Raw genomic sequence first — 27,852 nt, 5'->3', positions numbered from 1 at the left:
AGAGTGTCCTCGATGGCAGTGTGTAAAAATGTGTCTCTAGCTTACGTGATGTGAACTGCATGGATTGTCATTCTTTGTTTGTTACATTGTGAAGTTTTCTCCAAACTTTCACTCAGTCTCTTCTAAAAAAAAAAAAAAAAAAAAAATACAGGCTATACTTAATAAAACATCAACTCTGTTAGAACATGAAACACATGAAAGCATAATACAACATAAAGCAGCACTCTAACACTCAGAGCCCCCATAGAAACAACAGTATAACACACACAAAAAGAAGAAGAAAAAAACTTGACTTTCTGAAAGAAAATAGGACAGAGCAGGCACCGTGGTATCACAAACAGTGTTTAAGAGGTCACTTGACAGACAGCAGTCTGAATAAAGGCACATGTGACATACACAGTCCTACAGAAGGCATAGTGGTGGCATACAGCAGTCTTCAGAAGGACATTAATATGATATACAGCAGTCATTGAAAAGACAATGAGGATATTAACAGGTTCTCTGAGCTCCCTGGTTTCAGTTTGGTCCAGTTCATTCCAGTTCTAGGAGTATCAAAATACCCCTAAAAAGACAAAAGTGCCTGCTCACACATATTGTAAAGCATATACATACACAAGAACCTCTAACACCCTAAAATGTTTAAGTGCACCTCAGAACAGTCATCACTGCTAACATACCATACTACAGTAGCTACACAACATGGAGTGTGATCTACAAAAATGCAGGGTTAGAACTACAAAAGAAAGCAAAAAATACAAAACTCGATGGACCATCTGCTGCTCATCTATAGTAGGATTTTGGGGGGGTGGGGGGGTGAGAGTATCGCGCCATTAACCTGATTTTATTCTGCAACTCAAGGTCTGCAACTCAAGACCGTTAATAAACATCATGAACATAACTGGTTCAGTGGTAAATGGGACAGTACTTCAGGTGTAATTTGTATTAATGGCACAAAAGCAGATATGAGGGAGCCTGTGCTCTCCTAATGATGCACATAAGACTTCACAGGACTGGACGCTGGGAATCACAGTAGTGGTCTGAAAAATAAGGGTTGGTCATCAACAAACACAACCAGTACAATTAAGCAGAACTAAGTCATCATAAATAATGCTGTATCTTCAACCCAGCTACTTTTTTGTCAGTCCAGTTTGTGCATTTAAAACACATTAAAGGGATAGTTTGCACAAAAATGAAAATTTTGAAAATCTTTGAAAATAGTGTATTCGTGTCATTCTAAACCTGTATGACTTACTTTCTTTCGTAGAACACAAAAGTAGATCTTGGTAACCTAAAAGTTTTGATTTTCCATTGCATGGAATGTCAAAATATCATCTTTCATGTTCCACCAAAGAAAGTAAGTTATACAGGTTTGGAAAGATATGTAATTTCATTTTTGGGTGAAATATCCCGTAAACAGGGAACAAATGCTATCCAGCATATATCCGACTAACTGAAAAACTTATCTTTTTCAAGTTTTCTTTTTCTTGAACACATTGCCTCTGAGAATGTGAATGAAAACAGTGTTTGTCTATCTTCCAGTTTAGAGAAGAAAAATATCCTCTAGACAATAAAAACAACATCTTCAAACCAACTAAACAGTACAATCGTAAAATAATCTAAATATAAAAATGCATAAGCAAATAAACAGTTAAGACGGAAAAAGGAATGCAGGTATTTGCATATAGACTTGCGTGCAGGAAACCCAATGGACGGAAGATTCCGACGTCTTCAATGCATACGTATATGTTATAAACTCAAAATACAGCATTTTCATGAAACACTTTCAATCTTCTACTTCTGTGGTTGTTGAAGTTCCTGCTCAGCAGTTGTTTGTTCATTTTACAGTTTTTCTTCATAAAACAAAAGTAAATGCTCTAAAGCATACAGAGGCATTAAATATGTTCTTTTTAAAGTCCACAAATACTACAGCGTTCCTTCACTATTCTTGTGGCCGTGAATGCAGAGGAGCGTTATTAGGAGTGTGCGGCGACAGGAACGCTCAGGCTCACGATTCTCAGCTGGAGTGTGTGGGGAAGACAGTGATATGTCAGTAGGTGTGCTTCTTATGCGAGTCTTATTTTGAATTACTTCATATGAACATATCCCTCGGAGTCAGTCCACATCTGTACTGGTGATCAGCTAATATACAAGACCTCTGCAGAATGATAAAAGATGCAAATGAGCATGCGAGAACAGGAGTTGTCATTCATTCAGTCGTGTGATGGCTTTGGAAATGAGCAAGTGTTTGTTCTTTAGGAAGTCGAACTGACAGACTGCTTCCTATTGATCTAAAGGGAAAATAGGTGAGGTTCTGGTCACATTGCAGGGTTTGAGTCCATAACTTAGAACACAAAAGTCTACCTGTCTTGGTAAGTTAATCAGGAGCATATGAAAGTGGGTTTTGGTCTAGGTCATATGTCTGGATTAATAAATGTGGGCCAGAGGGGCTGATGAAGTTGTGAATAAATTTAGCAGAAATCTACATCCTTGCTGCCAGCATCTAATCTAAGGGCTTCCAGGGAGCTTCACACGAGTCAGAATGTGTTAGTTTTGTTGTATGTCAGTTTCACTCTGCGTGGTTTAATTAACCAGCAGACCTCATAGTCGTGCCGTAAATGTCTGATGGCCTGTGGCGACGCGGTGGGTGTAATTGTAAGTCACTGTGATTGATGCTGTGGGTGTCTCAGTAGGTCTGGTATACATCGTGAATGGGCATCTGGAAGGTGGCACCGGCAGGGAAGGCCTGAGGCACATACCCAGCGTACCCTCCATAGGTTGCGGCGGCTGCCACAGCAGCATTCTTCTGTAGCGCTGCCAGCATGGCGGTGTTGGCGTGGGTGGCGATAGGCATGTAACTGGCTCCATACAGACTGGCAGCTGCAGCCGGAATCCTCTGCACATTATGAGCCATGGCGTAGATGGGAGTCATAGGACGACCCTGTGAGATGAAGACATAGATTGTTACACCATATCCTAGCTAGACACCATAAAGCAACGATAAATAAAGTGTTTTTGACAATGACCATGATGGCGGGTCGCTTGGTTTTTATTTCCACACTGTCATGCTGGGTAGTGCTGCCTAGAGTGAAATCTCAATGGTCTCAAACAGAATACTGTATGTGAATGGAGGGGTTGTCATTCTCTGCTCAAAAATTTTATAAAACTTGGTCCAATTTCCCTCCACAGCAAACACACTTGCATATTAAAGGGTAAGTTTGCCGATGTTCAACCAGCTTTGTATTTTTACAATGTTGATAGTATACAGTAAATTAACAATATGTATTACAGTATTTTTCTGTTACCTGCACCAAGATTGAGGTTATCTGACAGCAAAGTTCACTGTTTGACTCAAACTTGGCTTTTATGTTATTTTTATGTTGATTGAGGTTATTTTGAGGTTATTTTAAATGAAAGTTCACTGTTTGTCTCCAGTGCATTATGAGTGTTGAAATTTTTCTGCATTTTTCAGCACATCACTTTTTCTTTGTTTTCTCTAGTCATGTAGCACAGTTTAAAAAAAAAACTTTCTTTACTGTATAGAGAGCACACTTTTATTAAAACCCCATATTACCGGTGGTAAATTATCCCTTTAACAGTCCAATAAATTTCTTTAAATGTTTTTTTTTTTTTTTTTAACTTATCATGACCGTATGAACACAAGATTCATACAGATTTCCATACAGTTGTGAAGGTGATATTCAATATTATGAAAATAGCGTTTTGACTAGATGTTGTGTATTTTTGGTCAGTGGTATTATTTTTCTGATACTATTTTAAAAATTCAATGTCAATTTTTGACTACTAACAGTGTTTTTATGTGATTCTTTAATTACAGGCAGCAACATATTATGCTCATCGGAATTCATATTTTTAGAATTGGCCTCCTTCCAGTTAATGAGAATTTTAACTGAATAGAAAGCTGAACTGGAATTTGAACTGGAATTAGAAGAAGTGGAATTTATAATTACAGTTCAAAGAAATGTAATATACTGGAACACTATTTATATATTTTTGCCTAAAACCTTCAAAATTAAAACTATTTCAACTTTTAGAGAAGGCTTTTCAACTTCCTTTTCAAGTTACAAATTACACTTACTGAAGTTACAAGAATTTCTTTACATTTGCTACTGCAATTCAAATCTCATGGTAGCAGTATCAGTTGGATCTTAAAGTGTAAGAAAACACTAACGCTCCACATAATTGTTCAATAATATTTTCATTTGCTGTTAAAGTGCCATACAGCACAGCATTTTTGTTTCCGGTGGTGTTAGAATTATCTGAGTTTTATAATAACTGCAAATTGTCCCATCTGCTCAGGTGCAGGTGAGTACCTGGAAAGGTGGTGGTGTGGAGACCGCAGGTATGACTGCTGCAGTGGCCGAGGCAGCTGTGGGGTCATGCTGGAGGGCCAAAGGATTAATCAGGTGCTCCACTGGGTGCATCTTCCCTTCCTCCATTAACTTAGTTGCAGGGGCAGCAGAAAACACAGCAGGGTACTGGGCACAGAGGCCTGGAAGAGTCACTAAACATTTAAGTACAATTAGGACAATGGCAAAAATATGCAGACTGTATAGTGTACTTTACGCAATATCATATTTTGTACATCACTATGTAAAGTGTGTACCATATGTTAGGTAACATATAATTTAAAATCTGAAATGAGGCAGTATAGAAATCCAGGAAAGTGAAGATAAGTCAGAAAGTGCAAAAATGATAAAGACTTAAAGCAGGAAAAAGGGGAAGACTGAGACTTACACAACCTGTCCTCATTTACAACAATGTATGACTCAGCTTAAGATTAGCGACAAAAAACACACCCACACACAGCCACACACACACACACACACACACACATTGTTTCCATGTACAAAAACTCTTTTCATTCCCCATGTTAATTCAGACTTAGGTTTAAGTGACGTCAGAATACTCCAGTCAGGATTTCACAGATCTCAGATCAGATTTCTGCAAGATCAGTCAGTTTCGACACAGAGCAGCTGATTAGTAAGAAAATAAAGTCATTAAGAACTTTGAACTCAATGCCCAAACAAAGTCAAACACTCTCAAAGCATTTTATAAGTGGTTTTATAAGTGGTTCCTGTCTTATGTTGATGTATTTAATAACAGTCTATTCAGATGACTGTACATTGTAATATTTAATCTAGAGGTATATACAAATTTGAGAGTTTTTTGAGAATTGTTTGAAAATTGAATGTATAATTGAAAGAAAGCATTTAAGCAATAAAATAAAAACCAAAGGCCTGCTTACTAGGGTAAGCAGCGACAGCCATGACAGCTGTCATAAAGGGAGTTAGTGTTCCACTCCAGGCCAGTAGGGGCAGTACAGTTTAATAAATTATCTTTACATTTTTTTTAATAAATCCAGTTTACTTGATTGCTATTTTTAGATGTAAGAGTTTAATGTAAAACTAACTGGTGGTTCAGTTTCAGTAATAAATAATATTAGTAAATTATGGTTTATGGTTCAAGAAGTTTCTAGATTCTGCCTCCACTGAATGGAGTAGAGCACAACTGAGTTAAATTCTTTATATATGTGATTTAAATTCACACTGACTTGTGCCAGGCTTGATGCCCACTGGGTTCATAGCTGCCAGCTCTAGATTGGGCATGATCTCGTAAGGTTTGTCCGGCAATTTGGCCTTTCCTTCATGGTAGCGGCTGTAAATGCCTCGGCCAGCGGAATAGCCACCAAGGTATGAGCCGCGGGGCCCTGGGCCCCTATTAACGGCTCCAGCACGGCCACGGCCTCTTACAGTACCTGCTAGATAAAAATGAAAGGAGGTGCTGTTCAGGTACAGAACCTCAAGGAGGCACATACATACATACATACATACATATATATATATATATATATATATATATATATATATATATATATATATATATTATATATATTAGTACTGGTAACCCCATTGCATGGCGTTAAGCAGACAACTGAAATAAAATCATTAGCTTTCTCTGTCAGCTTTCGATTCTAGTTAAATGTATTTGCTAAAAAGGTTTGCTAGCACTGATGACTTTGTGATCGAGATAGGGGTGTGGTACTATCACTCTTCGGCATTCTAATTCAAATTGCTGTCAGTGTGAACACCTCTTGAGATATTTGCAATTTCCTTCCATTCTTTAAGATGGGAGTGGTGGCATTTGAGCGAAGTTGAAATTAAGAGTAAAGATAAAGTTCTGTTTTAATCAGATAATAGATGACCAAATATGTCTCAGATTGAATACGCAATCACAATTCTTTACTCAATTTGAAAGAGAAAAATGATCTCAGTTGTTACAAACCCAATCCAAAACCACAAGCATTTGTAATTGATGATTATGGATTAGGAAACGTAATAATACCAGATTCCCATCATTAGTTTCAGTATCATACATTTTGGGGATCTCAGCTCTTCAGCCCAAAACAATCTCAAAATGCATGCCATCTAGTGGCCATACTAGAAATGTGATTAGCAACAAACGGCAGAGCTTCTTGTTTTGGGATGTATCTTTTAAAACAGCTGTTCTCAAATGGTTTTGTTTCTGGATTTTATATTAGATACCAAGTAGCATCCACAGTAACAAAACTGTTTATTTCTTCAAAACTTAAAATCACCATGAATTAAAATGCAAATTATTAACATGACTAGGCTGAATAGGAAAAGTGATTTTGGGTTCTAAAAGTCTCTTGAAATTAAAGCCAATTTCAACATTTGTGTCCAACCCAACCATTTTTATCTTCATTATATTTTAAAGTATGAGTACTCTATTAAGACAAAACATACTTGATGAAAGTGAAAATTTCCCCTTTTAATTGTACGTAAGTGTTAAAAAGTAAATTTGGCTTGGCTTCAGTGTAACTGGTAATGATGTGCAATTACAGCACCCCTTACACCCACTGAATGGGTCATACTGTATATTACCGTATATCTCGTGGGTTTTGATTTTCAGGATTTTTAGCATTGGTTTTTTTTTTTCACCAGTTGAGAACCACTGTTTTAAAGGTGGTAGCCATATGAAAGTTCTGAGTTAAAGAAGACATAATTTTAACATTTATTGTAATTCATCCCCTACATTTGTTTGTACAGATCAAGTCTGATTACTTGTGTAAATGTTAAAATGTTTATCTGCATAATACTCAAGATAATTCAGATTTTATCAAATGGTATTGCATTTCTTGAGTACATATAGGATCTTTTTTTAATTAAGAATCACACTCTCCCCACTGTTCATTTTGATCTTAGAGGGAAGAAAGAAAAAAAATGAGGTGTCCAACCTTTGATGAAGTAGTCTCGGTTGGGTCCAATGAGTGTGCTGTAGGGATAGCCGTAATAGGCGAGTGTATATGGGTCACACTGATACACGTAACTTTGTTGGCTGTTGTCAGTAGTTGTTGCAGCCGCCGTTCCCTTCGATGCTTTCTGATAGCGGGTGTACTGCTCCTTATCCACAGGCTTGGCCAGGGTTACTTCGATGCAGGAACCTTCGATCTCTGTGCCGTTCAGGTTGTCCATTGCAACCACCGCATCTTCTCGACTGGCAAAGTGAACAAAGGCGTAGTCTCTGATTTTTTTGACACGTTCCACACAGCCAGGATTGAACTGGCTGAAGGTTTGGTGTAGAGTGTCTTCGCTGGTCTCTATCATCAGGTTGCGCACATACAGAATTTTCACTGTTTCCATCACATCCTCGTCAACGTCGATCTCAGGTTCTGCCCAGTCAACTGCAATCTGGTGACCCCAGAGCTGTATTCATAGAGAAAGAGATTTACACACAACCGGTTTAAAGTAAGGTAGGTATATTCACCAAATATCATAGATAAAGGAATAGTTCAGCTAAAAATTAAAATTCTCATTATTTATTTACCCTTATGTCATTTCAAACCGCTATGCTGTTATTTTTTTTCTATAAAAATCTTCACACAACTGTTTTTCAATGCAACAATACTATAAAGCTTCAAAAAGTGCAAATAAAAATGAAAAAAGAACCATAAGAGCGATCCAATCAAAATCTTCCCATTAAGTAAGTTGTTAACTGCTGTGATGGGATCACTGAAACAGTCAATCAAAGAAGGATCGAGTCAGTGAACTCAGAACCGGATCAGTCCTATTTGTTATTCAATTAGTAAGCTTAATTTTCGAACAAACCATTTTTGAAAAGAATCTTCTTGAAAGAATGATTTGTTCATGGATCTGACTGATCCAGTAAGCTTAACTCAACTCATCCAGTCTCACTCATTAAATTAGTGAGTCAATCAGTGAAGCAGTGAGTCATTGAACTAGGAATCGGATCATTCCAATTTGCAATTTAATCTGTCAGCCTTGCTTGCAAACAAGCGTTCTTTGAAAATAATAATCTTGAAATAATTCCTTGTTCTTGAATCTAACTGATCCACTTCCCAAGTGTCAACTCACTGACTCATTAATTCGGTCTTAGGTTAACAGCTCAATGGATAAGAGAATTTCTAGTGAAAAAAATCAGTTTTTGGTCTATTCCTCATGCAAATTTATCGTCTGACTTCAGAAGATGTGGAATACAGTACATGAGTCTTACAGAATACTTTTATAATGATTTTATAGTGTATTTTGTCCTTTTTATAGCATTTTTAAGCTTAGTAGATGTGGTCTATCACTTCTGTTGTATGGAAAATAGCTGTGTAAAGAGTCTTCAAAAAAATTATACTTTTGTAAGTATATAATGAAGTGAAAAGTTTCAGTGGAAAATGATGTTAACCTGAATTCGCCCTGGCATGAGCTTTCTTCTGGCCATAGCAGCAGCACGGTGAGACTCATACTCTACAAAGGCAAAGCCCCGATTCTTCATCTTATCCGCAGCACTCGCGTACACAATCACATCCAGCACCCCCTCTGTCACCTTTGAAACTTCTTCCATGATCTCTTCACGTTTCTTGGTTTTGGGATTTCCACCAATGAAGAGGCGGCAGTTATCTACACTAGAGCACACACCTAGCAACCTTCCTGGACGAATTTCGAAGTTATTGAGTTCACGAACTGCTCGCTTAGCCTCATGCTTCTGCGTGTACATGACGAAAGCATAACCACGGTTCTTCCCATCAAAATCCATCATTAGCCGCATCTCGTAGATCCGTCCAACAGTCTCAAATACTGGCACCAGCTCGTCCTCGTAAACGTCACGTGGGATTTTACCCACAAAGATTTCGCAGCCGCGTGGAGGGGAGGGGCCTTGCCAGCCAGGTGGTGGCCCATATTTGCGTTGTCCATTTTCTTGCACCATACCATAACCTGATTGCTCCATCAGGGCCACAAGGGCAGCTTCATTGGGGGCCCCAGCCACTCCCTCTGGGATGGCGCTGTGATGCTGCGGATGCCCAGAGGAGGCCTTAGAAGAGGAGGAAGGGCTAGGGTTACTCATAGCAACGGCAGAGGCGGAGTCTTCTGCTGTCATTCTGAAACAAGCATCCAATTAGGATTGGAGTCTAAAAAGAGACAAAAAATTTATTCTGGTCAGTATGTATATATTGTTTGTACTCATCACCACATAATTAGCTAATAAATCTACTTCTATAAAGAATACAATTTCAATCATTTCCATCCCAGTTCCTCATATCAACTAGGGATGTACCAATATTAAAATTCTGGCCAATAATTTTATTTTCATCTTATGGTTAAGTGGCCAGTATTAAAATTATCTAAATTAATTAAAAATAAATTACTAAAAAATTAAATCTGTTATTTTGAATGCAACTAGTGAATTTAAATTATAATGTACAGTATGAAAAGCTGACATTAATTTTGACATTAATTTTGAGATTTGCTAAAGATTACTATTAACAGTGTTATTAAGTTGTTTTTTAAGTGTTTTAAATATTGACTTTAAGTGAGCCTTAGATGACGGTAAAGGTCTAAATGTAAAAATGAAGGAAATAAGCAACAGTTTAATACAATTTAATAGTATAATTCTATATCCTTTTTCACATTTAACATTGCTGATAAAAATATATAATGTTTATATATAGATAGATAGATAGATAGATAGATAGATAGATAGATAGATAAAATTATAAATAAATAAATTATAAGTCCTATTTTCTCTAAGACACACACACTGACAAAAAGTAAATCCTCTTCTACACCTAAAGCTGCCTAATAAACCCCAGTAAGCCGCGTCTACATTCTCTAGCATGGAAAAAATCTCCAAAATGCTTAAATCCTACAGTCTAGGAATTTCCATAATCAGAACACAGATGCATGGAAGCAAAATCTTTGACAAAGAAATCATGTTTGACATAAAGAATTCATGGTTTTGAAGGGAATTAGTGTGTTTGTTAGTAATGTTTTACTGAACATTATACAGTACATATATTCACTGTTTTGCAGTTAGTTTGCTCAGGACAGTAATTTAGCAGTTAGCCGGACCTTGATGCCTGCAGAGACGGTAAGGTAGTTAGGTTGTTTAGCAATGAAACCATGGTTGCACATACTGTACAGAGCATGCTGACCCATACACAGCTTATCCTGGAGCACACAACGTTCACATAACTCACACTGACACAAAAATGCAAGTAAACATAACTAAAATGACAAAAGTAACAAGGTGTAAAAGTTATTAATTATTAAAATACTTCAGGAATAAAGTTTAAACAAATGAACAACTACAACACCCAGCGTGCTTAAGTTGGTACCTGGTGTTTTCATGATGAGTTCTAAGAGGCTCGCTGAAGAAGCATGTGACTGTGACAGTAAGGTCGGAATAACAGGCAACTCAGCAGTACTAAACCAAAGCTCTCACACACACATCCATAAACACTTCCTCATTCACACGCTTGCACACACATATACTGAAAATCAGTACATGTGTGGCTCAGGCCAAGCTGAAACAGGAAGAAAAGCAGACTGACTAATCAAAAGCCATGAAGACCAAGCAGGCCAACTAATAAGAGATATTTAAATCATCTGTGGATAGAGCATTTCTATATTCACTTATGCAAAAGTTGGGCAAAAACAGCTAATAGAGCCTGATTTTCATAAAATTATGTCCAAATTAAATCATAGTACAAAAAAAGTTAAGAATTTAAATAATAATGGGCATTTACTACTACTACAAAAGATGCTTCCTTTAAAATAAACTACTGGTTGTCATATTAGATTGGGGGATAGTCTCTTGGTGGAAGTGGGGTCAGTGGAAGTGTATGTATGAATGACAAAACTGAGAGACGATTCAGCAGAATTCTGGAGGAAGGAGAGGTCGAGAGAGAAGATATTATGCATAGCTGCCAGAAACTAAACAAGTAAAGAGAGAAAGAAAGCATAAGAAAAAAAATGTGACTCGGCAAGAGGAGCAAAAATAAGTAGGTGTCATTTTCATGCGATTAATTATGACAAAAAAGCGCGATAAAAGCGCAAATAATGCCTCCTATAGAACTAGGCTACGTGGGGTCAATAAAACACGTGAGACGAGCTGTAGAAAAAAACGCAAGATCTCGAGACGTGTTTTTAAATGTTTAACTTGTTTTAACTCGACATCGCGCTCAAAAAGTAGGCTTCTTGCGCAAGACCCAACAAAAGACGCAAACGCAACTGTCCAAAGACGTCAAGTCAGTCTAGCGCATATTCATACTCGTATTAAAAAATGGAAAAGCAGCGAAGCAGAGTACAAAACTGTCTGCCTCTCCAAACACTCTAACCGAGAGCATCCAGCACAGAATGAATGACCTCTCACGCGACGCGTTTCTATGCTCAACATCTGGAATTTTACAGAACGCAGGGGTTCAGATTTTTTCTCTCTCGAATGTACTCACCTTGACACGCTTCAAAAGGCGGAGCTCATGCACCAGCTCGACTGCAAAAGAAGTGATGTGGACTGCAGTGATAGGCTTTTGATATGGGCTTCACGCTTTTTAGCAAAATACATTTAGGTTAGGTTTGCTTTAGGTCAGTTTCTGTATACCTTAAGATTATTAGTCATTATAACAACCTCCCTGTGTTTATTAATTGTGATTAATTAATGACTAATTAATCACAATAGGAAGTAATTAATTCTTGTAATTAATAAATATTCTAGTAATAAATGTAATTAAAATGATTAAGGTAAATCACTGGGGATAACAAAGACTTGAAAAGCATTTTTTATGCCCTCGTGTTTCTGGAAGTGAGATGTTTTAGAAGTTTCCTTGTTCCGTACAGATATAGCCTACAGAAATCAGCAGGAAGTGAAAATCAGTGGCAAGAAAATGCACGATCGAGAGGTTGGAAAAAGATTTTTCATTTTCCAGCCAACATCAGGTTCCATATCTTATTGTACCTGCCTGGCAATGGTTGACCTTTATAAGTCTATGTGTACTTGGTGCAAGGAAACCTGAGGCAGCAGCAGGTGGATGATTAACCAACACAAATCACTAGCTACGCACACACACACACACACACACACACACACAAGGAGTGCAACTCATTTCAACAAAATAGACAAATTCTCACATCTCACAAACTTTTCTGAAAATCTTAAAATATTCTAACATTTTTCAAACAAAATAACAATGCAAAACACAGCATTAACACTTAATAAATATTGCATTTGTTTACATTAGTTAAGTACATTTATAAAACATATTACAGTCTTAGTTAATGTTAATTTCAACATTTGAGAAATTCAAACTTACTACAAAAATACGTTAAATTTACTTGAAGAAAATGTGGAAACCGATTGCACAATTTAGCAAATTCTCCATAGCTTAAAATGGAAGATTAAACCCATCTTGAGAATAATAGTATTTAAGATGTATTTATTATTAAAGAACAATATAACACTGTTTTTAAATTGATATTCTTACTATTTAACTTTAAGTAAGATTGATAAACATCATAAGTAATAACTAAATTATATAATCGAAACTGCACATGTACAGAAACAGTACACTTCAGTGTACTAATATATCATTAAAATCAGAAGATGTATTTGTTAATATTATTTAATGGCTCTGAGCTAACATGAATTAATAATGAACAGTTACATTTGTAGAATTATCAAAGATCAATAAATACTGTTTGTTATTGCTAATTTGAGAATGAGCCAGATTTATAAAATATTGTTGATTTCATATATTCCATACTGTCTTCCAAGAGTGTGTGTTAATTTGGATTCAAGTTATTAAATAAATTGTTTGTTACTAAATAACAAGTGATAGAAATAAATGAGTTTATGGAATGAAGTGTGATAATGAAGCAGGATTATTCTTGGAAAGTGTGAGGTTTTCTGTGTGCGATCACAATGGTTTTATATTATATAAGATACTGATTGACAGAAGTATCTGATCTTTGGCTTCTTTAACACACAGGACAATATTTGACAATCAGCACATATAAACTCACACACACAGGTACACAGGAACACACACAAGGCTTTTGTATCCCGCAGATCAATTAGTATCTCTAGGGTGAAACTCCTTCGATCTCAGTGAAAGAAAAGTGTGAAATGTAGAAGGGTAGAACAATACACACGCTGGCCTCCCAGAGTACTGTACTGACAGCAAACAAACACACATGCTGTACAGAGCTGGGTCACTGTGGCTTGGAAAATAGATCATCGCTGACATTTTGCATGATGGGAAAATGTGTGAAGGATAAGACTCCAAATCATTCACTAAGATTTTCTTTTTTTTTTTTTTTTTGCTTACGTTTAATAACCACATGTGTTTGTACTCCAGTTTGAAAAGATTGTAGTATTGCCGTTATGCGGCTACGGTGTGATTTAACAATGAGGTTGTGATTTTGGCCTGGTTGCAAGATACAGCCTTAAAAGTGCAAATATACACTCTCTTACAACAGATAATGAAGAAGCATTCGAGTCAATGACAAATAAGAGTGTCCATGATAAAGAAAAATGTAAAATAATAATAATATTAATATAGTTGCAAAGTTTTGAAAATGTTTCCATTTTTTAAGAAAAGTTTCAATTTGATAACCATATTAAAAACTTGTGCAACCATCAAGTGCAATATAACATTTTTCTTACACCTTAAATACATGTGTGTACACATTTAAATAATGACTCCCTAAAATAAAATAAATATTATGCATTTTTGGGAAATTGCTACACATCAAATTTTAAGACCTGAATTAAACTTTTATAAAAAAATATGTGCAGTGTTTTATCTATAATTTAGAAATTGTATATAATTTGCTGTTTTATGTGATAAATTGTATAATATATGTAATTTCCTGTTGTATGTTCGCTGCATGTTTTGCATGTTGGTCACAGCAGACAACTTTGATTTAACAAACAAAAGTTTTTCAAATATAAATAAGCAGTGTAGCAGTTTTTGTAAATTCATGATTTTCCCCTATATATATATATATATATATATATATATATATATATATATATATATATATATATATATATATATATATAAACAAAAGTACGCAAAAGGAGTTAAGGAGTTAACTAATATATAATTTTATGTTTTCTCAAATTTTTTTTTTTTTTTTTTTTTTTTTTTGCATGTTTGAATATTAATAACCAGTGTAGCAGTTTTTGTAATTATGACTTTAACAAAAGATTTCTTAATGCTATCAGGACAGTTGTTTCACCTGATGTTTATGCCCACAAAAAAATATCAAAATAATTTTTAGTTAAGGGGTTAAAAACATGGTTTTCATAAAAGATGCATATCTAAGTTACTGCACGCATGCCTTGCATTTTTATGTATTTTTGAATAAATGAATAGATGAGTCAGATAAGCACATCATGTCATTGACCCAGTTGTGTCTTTCTGTTTATGTGTAGATACTGGGCATTTCTTTAGTCATGTCAAGGACTCTTCAAATGATATACACCCTATAGAGCAACCAAGAGAGCGCAATATGCACAAAAGCTCTGCTGGCCTGAGTGTCATTAAAGACTCTCAGGGGTAAAAGGTGGCTAAAAGACATGGGTGAGAGAGTGTTTGTGTGTTCTTACTGTGTCTGAGTGTTGGTGTGTCAGCAAGGTTTAGATTAACTCCTTTTACACTCAGCATCCATATAAGCTGACCAGTGCATTAAGTCAAAGTTTGTTGCCATGGCCAACAGATAATCTGGTGAGTTAATGTTTATTGCTGAAGAGACTCTTAAAACTGCATATTTTAAAAAACCACTCACACAATGAACTGAAAAGTTCAGAACCTTGTGTTCTTCTCAGTGACTAAGCAAAAACTCTATAATGGTGTCCTATAATTATTAAACCTCATCTCTGACAAACGTTGACCTTTGTGACACTTCATAATCACTGTGCAGATCATTAACATTAAGTGTCTCTAAACCAGGCTCCACAATTCTTTTTAATTTAACACACTCTCTATACTCTATATAGAATTTTTCGGTTTGCCAATGGTCAGTATCTAGGAATTTAGCACTACAAAATGGCAATAGATACAGATAATATGATTTAATGATAGTGAAAGAAAACAACTACAGAAATTAAATTGACAATTTACACAACATTTACTTAAAGTTCACGAAATTCAGCTTTCATTTTAAATAGATTATCCAGTGAAAAAGCTGCTGGTTGATTTTGAAAGTGACACAAGAGGGAACTACAACTTCTGTTAATCAGCCTAGCAGTTAAAGTTATAGGCCAAAGTGGCCAAATGTTGGCCAAAACAAATATGTAAGCATAGACTATACTTTAGCAGATATACTTTATTCTCATTGACTGTTCACTGGAACTTTGTGTAATGATGTGATCCAAACAGCTAGTGCATCATCTATTTGTCAACAACATCAGAGTTACAAGAAAAACTCAGTATTAAAAGGTCTTTATATGGTCCGATAAATATGCTATGTGCATTGCAGATGAACATCTGTATCACATGACTTTACGATATTACATAAAGGACACATTACGGTTTCTTAAAACAGAACACTGGCGTCAAACAATGTCAGACAGAGTGAGAGACGTGTGGATATGGTGACCATCATACCCACAACACCGTTCTCAATTCCTGTAATCCTCTGTTTCAATTCTCTATGAAAACATGCTACAGTAAAAACATTTATCCAGTCATTAATATAAATCACACACAATGATTTTGTTCTCATGACTTAGAAACTAGACAAAAACAGGCATTAAATAACCCAAACAATCAGTGTTATTTTAGTATTATTACATACTCTTATAATATTCATTAATATTTTGAATTAATTTTTATTCATAATTTTTGTTTTGTAATTTTGTGGGGGGGTTTTAATCTCTATTCAGCTTGAATTTATTTTATTTCAGTTTTAGTTTTAGAAATGTTAGTACTTCTACTTAAACATTTTATATTTCAATTAGTTACAAAGGCAACCTTTCTAATTTTCACTCTTAAAAGTTTATTTTTTACCTAATATAATATTTATGTTTTATTTTTATTTCCGCTTTATTTCAATCAATGAAAACAATGTTTATCAGTTTTATTTTTAGTTAACACTGCTAAACGTAGTTTATTTCAATTAGTTAACTAAGAGTATATTTCTAATTGTTTTTTACTAATAGTTTTGTTATTTTATTTCTGTTATTTCAGATATTTAAATTTCAATAGTTTTAGTTAACAATGCTAACAATCAATAACAAATCAGGAAAAAGGAAGTAAAAAACTTAAAATGATTAAGGTTAAGTGTATACACACACACACACGATCAAACACAACATCACATATTAAGTGTTTTTGCATACACACACACATATCGAGTGGACAAATCACAAATGCACACACATCCTCCCATAACCTAAAGCACTTCAATCCTTTTTACCATAACTACACTGCACACATTAGAGCATTGGAAAGAACCACAAATGCTGCTGACATCTTGAGGTTTCTTATCATGCAGTCTGAACTTTTCACTCCTGAAGTTAATCTACTTACTGCAACACAATGTGATGAGGCCTGATCAAAACACAATCCGCTGATATAGACACACACAGCTGATGATCTGCTCAAAAATGCCTCAGGTAAGCACATCACTGAAGTCTCATCACTTTCTCCTGATGATTGTTCGGTAAGAAATCTGCACACGGAGAATCAAGATATCTACGGGAACCTTTCTGATAACAGTAACTTGCACAAGTCTGGGCCCACCCTAACAGTAAACATAAGGCTGAAGAAGTCAAGTCCAAAGACCAACAAACAACGCAGCGAACTGTGACGCACAATTACATTTTACTCTATTTTACGCTCACTTGCATAAACACACAATGCTGCTAGTCAAATTACCTAAGATGCTATTTATATTTCAACAGTACATTTATATTTCAACATCCTTACCATACAGCAAACAAATGTATCGTTTTCATTTTTTAAGTTCCCCTGAAGGTCATAAAAGGTCATTACAACATTACCACTTAAAAAGAAACACAACAAGTAACCACCAATAATTTAAATAAAGCCTTGACCAGAACTAAATAAGCAGAAAAAACACACGTTACCTGCCTTTTCAGGTGAATGAATGTGTGTCCGAGTGGGCAGTGTAGCTGGTGTGTGTTTCACTCACACAGTCACACACACACACTCAGTCCTTCTGTTTGTCTGGCGTCAGCGGCTACCCTCTTCTCTCTCTCAGTCAATCTCTTGGTCTCACACACACAGTCTGTGGGGTAGAGAAGCAGAGTGTGTGATTGGAGGTGCAGTTGGTAAAAGAGTGTTTACTCAGTGCATGTGAGGGGTGGAGCAGAGCAAAGATGCCCCCTCCCACACCTCTCTCCTATATTTCTTTTTTTCTTCCTTCCTTTTCCTTGTCACACCCAAGAACCCTTCTCTCCCGTTTTTCTGGGAGCAAACAAGATGTCTGTGCAGGAGTGTGACTGTGTGCGGTGAGCTGTGAATGAGGTTGTCCATTGACTGAGCCAAAGTTCATTATAAGTGGCAACTGACTATGAAAACTATTCAGTCTAACCTGAAATCAATTTCCTGAATTCCTGCATTCAAAAACATTTCAAGACAAACAGTTTGAAGCTCAGAGGCCCTCATGCACATTCAAACCTGGAAAGGACCTGGAAAATCTTCTCATTCCTGTTCCTAAGAAACAGGTACTTACACGTTGCAGTGTGTTTTATGTTGCTTTAGTTACTTCGATAAGGTGGAAATCATTGATTCACAGAAGGGAGTGTGTGCTTGAGTGAAAGAGCATACAGAAACTGAGATAACCAAAACTGGTCATATAAAAAGGAAAATTATTTATAGCATAGGTGCATGCTATACTTGACCAAAAACTATTTGTTTGTATGTGCACTGAATATTTTTTCCTCATTAAAATATTTTACAAATGAAGTAATAAATATTACTTTAAAATGTTTAAAATCACATTAAATAAATCTAGTGATATTACAGTGGTAGCTTAATAAAAGTAGCCATTTTGAGATCACATGACAATTACAGTCTGGAAACACTGATTGGCTGGTGGCGATTCTCTAGCGACTATCCTGAGCTGTGATGTGTAAGGTAGCAGACAGGAAAATATATATATTTAACACTTTTAAGACCCCTCCAACAAAACATTTGACATTTTATTTACATTATTTTGTATATTATTTATTTATATACATAAAAACACTTTTTATTTTTAATCAGAATACACTTTTTTGTTGCGCTGACCACTTTTTTGACTGCCATAATGGTTGGTGTAAAAAAAAATTTTAATCAGAATACACTTTGTGATATTGGGGTTTGTAAAAAAGCTTGTTTGTTTATTTATTTTTATTTTCATTTATTTACTTATTTATTTAAGAAATCAAAACTTTTATTCAACACGGATGCTGATCAAAAATGACAGTAGAGACATTTATAATGTGATTTCTGTTCCAAATTAATGCTGCACTCTATAGTCATCAAAGAACCCTGAAAGAAGGGAATCATGGTTTCCATTGAAATATTAAGCAGCACAACTGTTCAGCTGATTTCAACTTAATAATAATAAAGTGTGTTTCCTGAGCACTAAATCAGATTTCTGAAGGACCATGTGACCCTTGAAAAACAAAGAAAGAAAGTCAATAACCCTTTTAAACTATGCTAAAAAGCAACACTTTCCTTTATTTTTGAAAACATAGTTCATGGACATGTTATTTATCAACTACCCGATTATATTTTTCTGCAGAGTCAGTAAGATGTCATATGATGATGGTCACTTGTTACACATTTAGCTGTGACTACTAAACATGGGGGAGGAATGAGGGAGGTCAATGAGAGAAGAGCGATGGGGGACTTGCACAAACAGGAAATGGTGGTGCACTTAAGAGGCAAAACTATTTTTGTTTGAGGTGGTTGGCTGATCAGAAGAAGCCTTAGTAGCCACACAAAATAAACACACACTCACACACACACACACACACACACACACACACACACACGCACTCGCACAAACACACACACACACACACACACACACGCACAAAGGGGTGGCAAACCAGTTGGATGGATCCCTCAACTGTTAACAACAGTCCTGTGCTCACAATGCTAGTGTACACACATTAATTATCTAACATTTCCGAAGTTTATCCCCACTCGCTTAAAATGCAACCTTGAGATGTAAAATAGCACCATCAGATATGATCTTTTAAATCATTAGCAACATTATGAAACCTGGGCACATGATACATTGTGGGTAGGCCATAAAGCAGGGTGAGGCTGTGTAGAGTCAACATACTGTACTTTGAGAGGGTGCAAAGTCTGCATTTATAACCTTATCAGTGCCCACTATACACATCTAAAACCTTATTCTTTATTGAGTTCAAGTTCTTCTTCTGTGCTTCCTCAAGATAGAGTGTGTTTGTTACAAAAGTGGGACAAAGTATTAGATAAACATAAATGAAACTTATTAAATATATCCTCAAGTGACAGTTGGTAGAAGACGTGTGTGTGTGTGTGTGTTGGGGGGGGGGGTAAAGATATACTGTGAACGTGTGTTTTAGTTTTGCACATATTGCGTCACACATTGCAGGTAAAGGTAACTGGAAAATCAGGTTTAACTCAGTCTTCAGCACTGTACGAATACATGAATAGAATCAAGACACACACACGGACACGCAAACAGACATGCGCTCTGACTTTCTATGCTAGTATTACGTCTGACCTACAGTAGATCTCTTAGTCAAGGTCATATGATGGTGACTGCGTTGATGGCTCAACTGCTTAAGAGCTTTAAATAACTCCAGACACGGAAGAGCCATATTGAAGTGTAATACATAGGGTGATTTTAAAACAATGAGATTTCAAGTGCAGTGAAGTCTTATTGGTCCAATATGTAAGCATAGTATTAAGATATTGGACCAATAGATGATCAAAACATTATAGATTTGAAGAACACAAAATATTTCAAAGCTCCAGTTCTGAAGTATAACAGAAAGTGTTGAAGGGTAATGCATTACAAGTAACACATGTAGTATAACAGAAAGTGTTGAAGGGTAATGCATTACAAGTAACACAGTAACGCATTACTTTAAAATTTACAACAAAATATCTGAGGTACTTTTTCAAATAAGCAATGCAAGTTACTTGGATTTCTTATTTATTCACTGACACCTCTCCTGTCCCCGTGTTGGGAGAAACTGGGAGTGAGGTGCAGAGGCTGAGGCACTTCCTTCAGCCCGAGGCTTATTAATTTCACTTTTAGTATGGAAGTTGGCAAAAAGATAACTTTTTATTTTATTTTTTTTTAATTAAAAACAACTAAGCAAACCCAGCCCAGGTGACAAAAAGAAACACAAAAGAAATATAATGCATTACTTTTTTAAGTAACATTTTTTGTTAAGTTATTATTTAGTATTATTATTTTAAGTAACACAATTAGATACTTTTCCATGGAGTAACACAATATTATAACACATTACTTTTAAAAGTAAACTTTCCCCAACACTGATTATGGCATTAAGTGGAGAAGATTTCCACCATCTGAAATAACTGTATTGTTGCAGTTTGTATTTTGTTTAAAAAAAAAAACAAAAAAACAGAAGCCCTAGGAATATCATGCTGAACTCATTTGTTGCAATGTCTGAGACACTTCACATTCTGTTCAGGTAGGAGGATACTCTTTTTAGAGGATCACTCTGCACATCCCAACATATAAGACTTTAATATTTGAAACACAAACCAAGATTATGAAACTGTGAGATTTCTGTCCCTCCATTTAAAGTCCATTCTACCAAAATTTGACTCATAGATATCCTAGTAATCCATATGAATCAAGTGGCTAAATCCAAGTCTTCAAAAGAGACATGATCGCTTTATTTGATGAACAGATATAATATAGGCATTTATTTACATATTTATGTACAGTATAAACATTAATCAGTACATAAGAAAAACATCAAACGTGAGAAACAGAAGTTTAAATATACTCACTTAACACACAACAAACCTTCATATCAAGCAAGCACGTTTGAGCTTCTGCTGATGTGCTCTATGTGTTGATCAATGTTAATATGTGAATAAAAACCTAAATTAAACCTGTTAATCATATAGTGCAATCATGTGTCTACAGAAGACTTGGATAAAAACATGATTCATATGTGATTACATTTACAATATTTTTATACATTATAACATTAAGAGAAAAGAAGTTGATTTTTGTACTATGTTTTCTGGTTGAAAAATCAACATTGAAGGTCTTGCTGGAAGGACAGGGTGTACTTGGAAACACTTTGTAAGTGTGTGAGTCTTCAGTATCAGTGCAAGAAGGACGAGATGTTTTAAACAGTTTACTTTTAAAAGAGGACTAACTACAAGGGATCGTTGTGTTCTCTTACCCCCTTCATTCTACACATACACACACTATAACAGAAGTAAATAATATTCACACACCAGTCCAGATTTTGTCCTGTTTGTTGGGTTCAATGAACAAGGCCTATTATTACACACTACAACAAAGAAAAGAAGAAAGAGGAGAGAGAGAAGAGTGTAATGAAAGCGGCATAAAAAGCATTAGCAAGACAAGAGATAAATTGAGCGACTTGATTCAGACATGCAGAACTTGTGTCACTAAGGAGACTAGTGTGTGTGTGTGTGTGTGTGTTGTGTGTGTGTGTGTGTGTGTGTGTGTCACACGGTGGGATATCCCAAATTAAGCCTTTGGTCTAAAAGAGCTCCACCCCTCAGAAGTCACTATTAATCAAAGTACCTGGAGGAGAACCATGCTGAACACACACACACACACACGCACGCACGCACGCACCACACACACACACCACACACACACACACACACACACACACACACACACACACACACACACACACACACACACACACATACACACATACACACAAGGCTCTTCTAGTCTGTCTATAGAGACAGTATAAGAATGCATTCATTGTGAAGTGCAGGTATTTGGTGTGTGTTAGGGAGAGAGATGGGAAGAAAAGCAGAAGGGAGAGAGAGGAGATCCTGTTTCACTCACTCACACACACACACACACACACACACACACATACACTTGTCCAGATGTCTGTCAGGGTTAAAGTCATGCTGAGGAGGTCACATGATCAGTCATATGACTTTAAGAAACACAGCAAGAGAGGGTGACCTGTCTTGCTCTCTCTCCATTTCCTTCTTTATATCTAATAGTATGTTCTACAAGAAGTCAAGGAAGGCTGACTGAAGTGCTGAAGGTGGATGAATAAGAAAATGTGTGCTTCCCTCAAAGAGGAAACAAAACTACTGAGTCACTAAAGGATGTAGAATTGAGAAATGTCACTAAACCTACAATTATATTCAATTTAGAGTTTGTGGGGGATCAAGGTTTTTTTAAGAAATAAAAGACATTTGGAGAATAGAATTTGATATGATATAGCAAAGAAAAAAAGAAAGAAAAATATCTATTTTTATGCTTTTACCCTGACATTAAGGGATGATATTTCTATAAACTAATAAAAAGGCCATCATTCATTAAATTTTTGCATTTTTATAATAAAAATCGTTAATTTTCTGTCATTAAATGTAAGGAAGAATTGTTCAAGATTTATGCACCAATATAACAATAAACAGTAACAAAAAGCTATATTTATGAACTTTTGAATATTACATTTAAAATTTTGCATGATTATGGCAAACATTATTTGCATGAATATTTGAATGTCACATTAAAATATTTCATGAAAATGCTATGCTACACATCATAACATTAAGTCAGAATTGTGAATCAATTTTTTTAAAACTATTTGAAATGATTAGCAGAAAAACAAACATGAAACTTAAAATTTTGCTCTGGATTAAATGGATTTTTGCTCCTGTCTTAATGGCTATATCTACCACAATGTTCAAAAATGTGAATCAACTCATTAAAACATAAAGTTTTTTGAAGCGATTCACAGAAAACTTACTGAACTCTGATTCTGATTCTGAAGTTTAAACCAGAAACACAAGCAAGGCATCTCTTTCTCAAAGTTTACACTAAACAATTCACAAGACAAAAATCATTTAAAGGCCAAATAAAATGAAAATTAAAATCACTTAAATATTTAATGAAAGTGAAATGCATATAAATTCCAAAAACACACATGCACCTTAATATGCTGCTTTATGAGAATCAGATAAGCAACTGAATGGAGGCAGAGAGAACTGGTTTAAGTCAGAACCACAGCCAATCAGATTTCCAATAGACACACACACACACACACACACACACACACACACACACACACACACACACACACATACACACACACAAGTGTATATACTGCTGGGCCCCTAAAGGTCTGTCACCAAATAAACACGCCTACACATTTAACAGATGCAGTATTTAGAGTAACAACAGAGAGTCACATGACCACTGAGACACACACACACACACACAGAGACATTGTCTTTTCATTGTACTTCACCTCAGTGTTAATTCTTCTCAAGTTCATTTAATTTCTTTTAAACTACATCCCCCACAATGCAAAGTCACAGTGTGTTGCTCTCAAGACCCCTGACCTCTTTACCCCCTACGTGAAATAACCCATTCATAGGCACTCACAAACACACACACATTTACCTAGGGGACTTAGACTTTTATGATTTTTGTATAAACATATAATTACTACTGCTACTGACTACTACAACTAAAAGAAAATGTCTTCTAATTTTAGAAGAAGAAAAGTTTTATGGATCATATTTTTTTCCAATTGAAAACGTCCATAGTTCTCCCCTAAAGGGAGGTTTTGTACAATTTAGCTCACTTCTGTAGACAAAATTATACCTCAAGTACAGCTAAGTAAACACACCCACCCACACACACGTTTACCTAGTTATCTAGCTATTCTTCTTACATAAAGTTAATTATAATAGCAACAAACTAGCCCTAAACCCTAAAAGATAAATTTGTTTATGACATACAGTATATGAGTCATTTTTTACCTTTTGGATATTCCTAAAGTGAGGTTTTCATCAGATGTAGCTTAACATCACATTAAAGTTGTAGTTGAAGCACTTCCCCATTACATGTTTTAAGACTTAATATCCATACATTGTTGGTAGAAAAACACAAGATTCTACGGGTCTAGAAACAATTATTTGCTTATGAAACGGTGATTAATCTGTAAAGTTAAGTTGCATGTGTCTTGTCTGTTCATGTTGTGCCATTCCCCTCTGAAAAAAGTACACGTCTACACTCATTACACTAAGCATGCAAACTATTAGGTTGGCTGGAATGGGCCTTCAAATATTTTTTATTCGTTGTTTTTTCTCTTAGATTGAGCCATCTCATTGTCAGAAACCTGATTCTCTCACACACACTGAATTATAGCACACCCCCTGAGTGCAGTACACAACACACATGCACACACAAAAGACCCGCAGAGCAACTTTCAACACAGTTTTCGCAACACAAGGACATTCTAACCTACTAACTGTAAGATGGAAAAAAGAAAGAAAAAGGGAGGGAGGGAAAGAGAGATGTCAATTTAACTCTATGAAAATAAATAAGGTCAGAGGGGAGAACGTGATCGCTGGACCATCTGTGAGAAGATGACACACAGAGAACAAGAAAGGAAAACTGACAAAACATGAGACAGTGAAGGAGAGGATCACAAAAAGACATGCCTGAGAATGTAGGAACTTACCTGCGCTTTTAGTAGCTGTCAAACAGAGTCTATGTGTTGCATTAATCAAAGGCACATGCAGATCAACCATGCATTCATCCCGGTTTCTCTGTATGCTTTTTCACGTCTTTCCGTTATCGTGTCTGTTCTCACAGGTCTTGACAGTCCAGAGTGATGAAAAACTTTACGTTTCTCTTCTTTTTCTCTTTTTAGGGTTTCTGTCTCCAAACTGTTTCACTTCCCCGTCCCTGCTGTTCGTTCCCCTGCTTGTCTCCTTCACTGGCAAGGAGGAGGAGGAGGAGGGAGGGAAAACGAGGGAGACCGGGCGGAGAGAGAGAGAGAGAGAGAGAGAGAGAGAGAGAGAGAAAGAGAGAGAGTAATTAGCGCTAGTCTCTGTACCTGCCTCTCACTGACATAATCTTCACATTCCTCTGCTGTGAGGATGAAAAAGATCTGTAGGAATACTGAACCAGTCTGTAATGCAAAGGTCAAAGACAACTTTTCACAAAACTATATATTAATCTTTAGAAACTGATAAAAAGAAAGTGTGTGTGTGTGTGTGTGTGTGTGTGTGTGTGTATGTGTCAGTCTCTGTCTACAGCATTTAGTACAAACGGGAAATGTTTCGTCTCACATCTTTCTCACCGGGCTGGTCCGAGCAACCTGTTCCTTTCTCTCTCTGTGTGTGTGTGCGTGTGTGCACACCTCAGAAACTCACCAAACCAGAATGTTTCCAGCCTCTCGGATTGGAAACGCTATCCTCCCTAAACCTGGAGACAGGCCAGAGCAACATTCCACACACATACACACACCTTACACACATCAGTGCTCTCCATCCCATTTGGTTTCTCTGATATACACAAAAAAGGCATCAAAGTGACACAAAGATGAACACACACTGTTTCTCATAGACCTCTGGGAATGTTTGAATGAAATTGGAAAAAAAAGTTCCATCGCCAAAATAACCCATTTCATCCATTTTACTGACCTCTAGCTCTTGTGTGTGTCTCTGTGTGTGTATTAATTAATGAAATGTGGTCGTACAGACACAAAAACTGTTATGTTTATTTTACTTTATTTTAAGTGTGACCAGTTAATCGTTTACATGCACTCACTACAGTAATAACAGTAACCGATTAACGTAAAACCAAACAATAAAACTTAACCATATAATGTAATAAGTACAATGCAGTTAATGAATATTCATCAGTATTTATTTGTGTAATTACACTATAACAACATAAAATAAAGTATAACCAACTCAGATCATCAAAAAGAAAAAGAATTTTTTATTTTTTTTTTCCATACAATGACATCAACTTGTGGAACATGGAAACATTCTTCAAAATAACTTCCACAGAGGAAAGTTAGTCATATTCGCACTGTACTGCAGTACTCGTGATACTATATATATATATATATATATATATATATATATATATATATATATATATATATATATATAAATAAATACTGTATACAGTGGGTACGGAAAGTAATTCACTCACCCCCTTAAATTTTTTCACTCTTTGTTATATTGCAGCCATTTGCTAAAATCATTTAAGTTCATTTTTTCCTCATTACTGTACACACAGCAACCCCCATATTGACAGAAAAACACAGAATTGTTGACATTTTTGCACATTTATTAAAAAGGAAAAACTGAAATATCACATGGTTCCTAAGTATTCAGACCCTTTGCTCAGTATTTAGTAGAAGCACCACCTTTTGATCGAATACAGCCATGAGTCTTTTTGGGAAAGATGCAACAAGTTTTTCACACCTGGATTTAGGTCCTCTTGGCCTATCCTCTGCCATTCCGTCCTTGCAGATCTTGTGCTCCAGTTCTGTCAGGTGTGGATGGTACACGACGAGGCGGTTGGTGGACAGCCATTTTCAGGTCCTCTCCAGAGATGCTCCAAGTGGGTTTAAGTCAGGGCTCTGGCTGGGCCATTCAAGAACAGTCACGGAGTTGTTGAGAAGCCAGTTATTTTAGCTGTGTACTTAGGGTCATTGTCTTGTTGGAAGGTGAACCTTCGGCCCAGTCTGAGGTCCTGAGCACACTGGAGAAGGTTTTCATACAGGATATCCCTGTACTTGGCCGCATTCATCTTTCCCTCGATTGCAACCAGTCGTCCTGTCCCTGCAGCTGAAAAACACCCCCACAGCTTGATGCTGCCACCACCATGCTTCACTGTTGGGACTGTATTGGACAGGTGATGAGCAGTGCCTGGTTTTCTCTACACATACCGCTAAGAATTAAGGCCAAAAAGTTCTATCTTGGTCTCATCAGACCAGAGAATCTTATTTCTCTGTTTTTTAGCAAACTCCATGCAGGCTTTCATGTGTCTTCCACTGAGGAGAGGCTTCCGTCGGGCCATCTCTGCCATAAAGCCCCCGACTGGTGGAGGGCTGCAGTGATGGTTTGACTTTCTACAACTTTCCTCCCATCTCCCGACTGCATCTCTGGAGCTCAGCCACAGTGATCTTTGGGTTCTTCTTTACCTCTCTTACCAAGGCTCTTCTCCCCCGATAGCCGGACGGCCAGCTCTAGGAAGGGTTCTAGTTATCCCAAACGTCTTCCTTTTAAGGATTATGGAGGCCACTATGCTCTTAGGAACCTTAAGTGCAGCAGAATTTTTTTTGTAACCTTGGCCTGATCTGTGCCTTGCCCGCAATTCTGTCTCTGAGCTCTTCAGGCAGTTCCTTTGACCTCATGATTCTCTTTTGCTCAGACATGCACTGTGAGCTGTAAGGTCTTATATAGACAGGTTGTGTGGCTTTCCTAATCAAGTCCAATCAGTATAATCAAACACAGCTTGGACTCAAATGAAGGTGTAGAACCAT

At 36.3% G+C, this 27,852-nt stretch overlaps 1 protein-coding gene across 8 annotated transcripts; it reads right to left on the bottom strand.

Moving 5' to 3' along the window:
• Positions 1 to 91: 91 nt before the first annotated feature.
• On the bottom strand, positions 92 to 25,094 carry LOC109079619 (RNA-binding protein 47-like). Of its 8 annotated transcripts, none has more exons than XM_042716641.1 (6): positions 25,027 to 25,094; positions 8,734 to 9,457; positions 7,277 to 7,745; positions 5,573 to 5,779; positions 4,332 to 4,522; positions 92 to 2,938 (listed from the first exon to the last, which is right to left on the bottom strand). In XM_042716641.1, the coding sequence occupies exons 2-6, from the start codon at positions 9,424 to 9,426 to the stop codon at positions 2,684 to 2,686; spliced, it is 1,815 nt and encodes a 604-aa protein (XP_042572575.1). In that variant the 5' UTR covers positions 9,427 to 9,457; positions 25,027 to 25,094; the 3' UTR covers positions 92 to 2,683. The 8 variants fall into 8 exon arrangements, with proteins under 8 accessions (XP_042572575.1, XP_042572573.1, XP_042572574.1 ...); XM_042716639.1 differs by lacking the exon at positions 25,027 to 25,094 and adding an exon at positions 17,426 to 17,514; XM_042716640.1 differs by lacking the exon at positions 25,027 to 25,094 and adding an exon at positions 17,422 to 17,509.
• Between the last annotated feature and the right edge of the window lie 2,758 nt (positions 25,095 to 27,852).

The sequence above is a fragment of the Cyprinus carpio genome, chromosome B1, assembly GCF_018340385.1.
Source record: "Cyprinus carpio isolate SPL01 chromosome B1, ASM1834038v1, whole genome shotgun sequence".
In the NCBI taxonomy this organism is placed as follows: Eukaryota; Metazoa; Chordata; class Actinopteri; order Cypriniformes; family Cyprinidae; genus Cyprinus; species Cyprinus carpio.
This window is presented reverse-complemented; position numbering and strand designations above follow the sequence as displayed.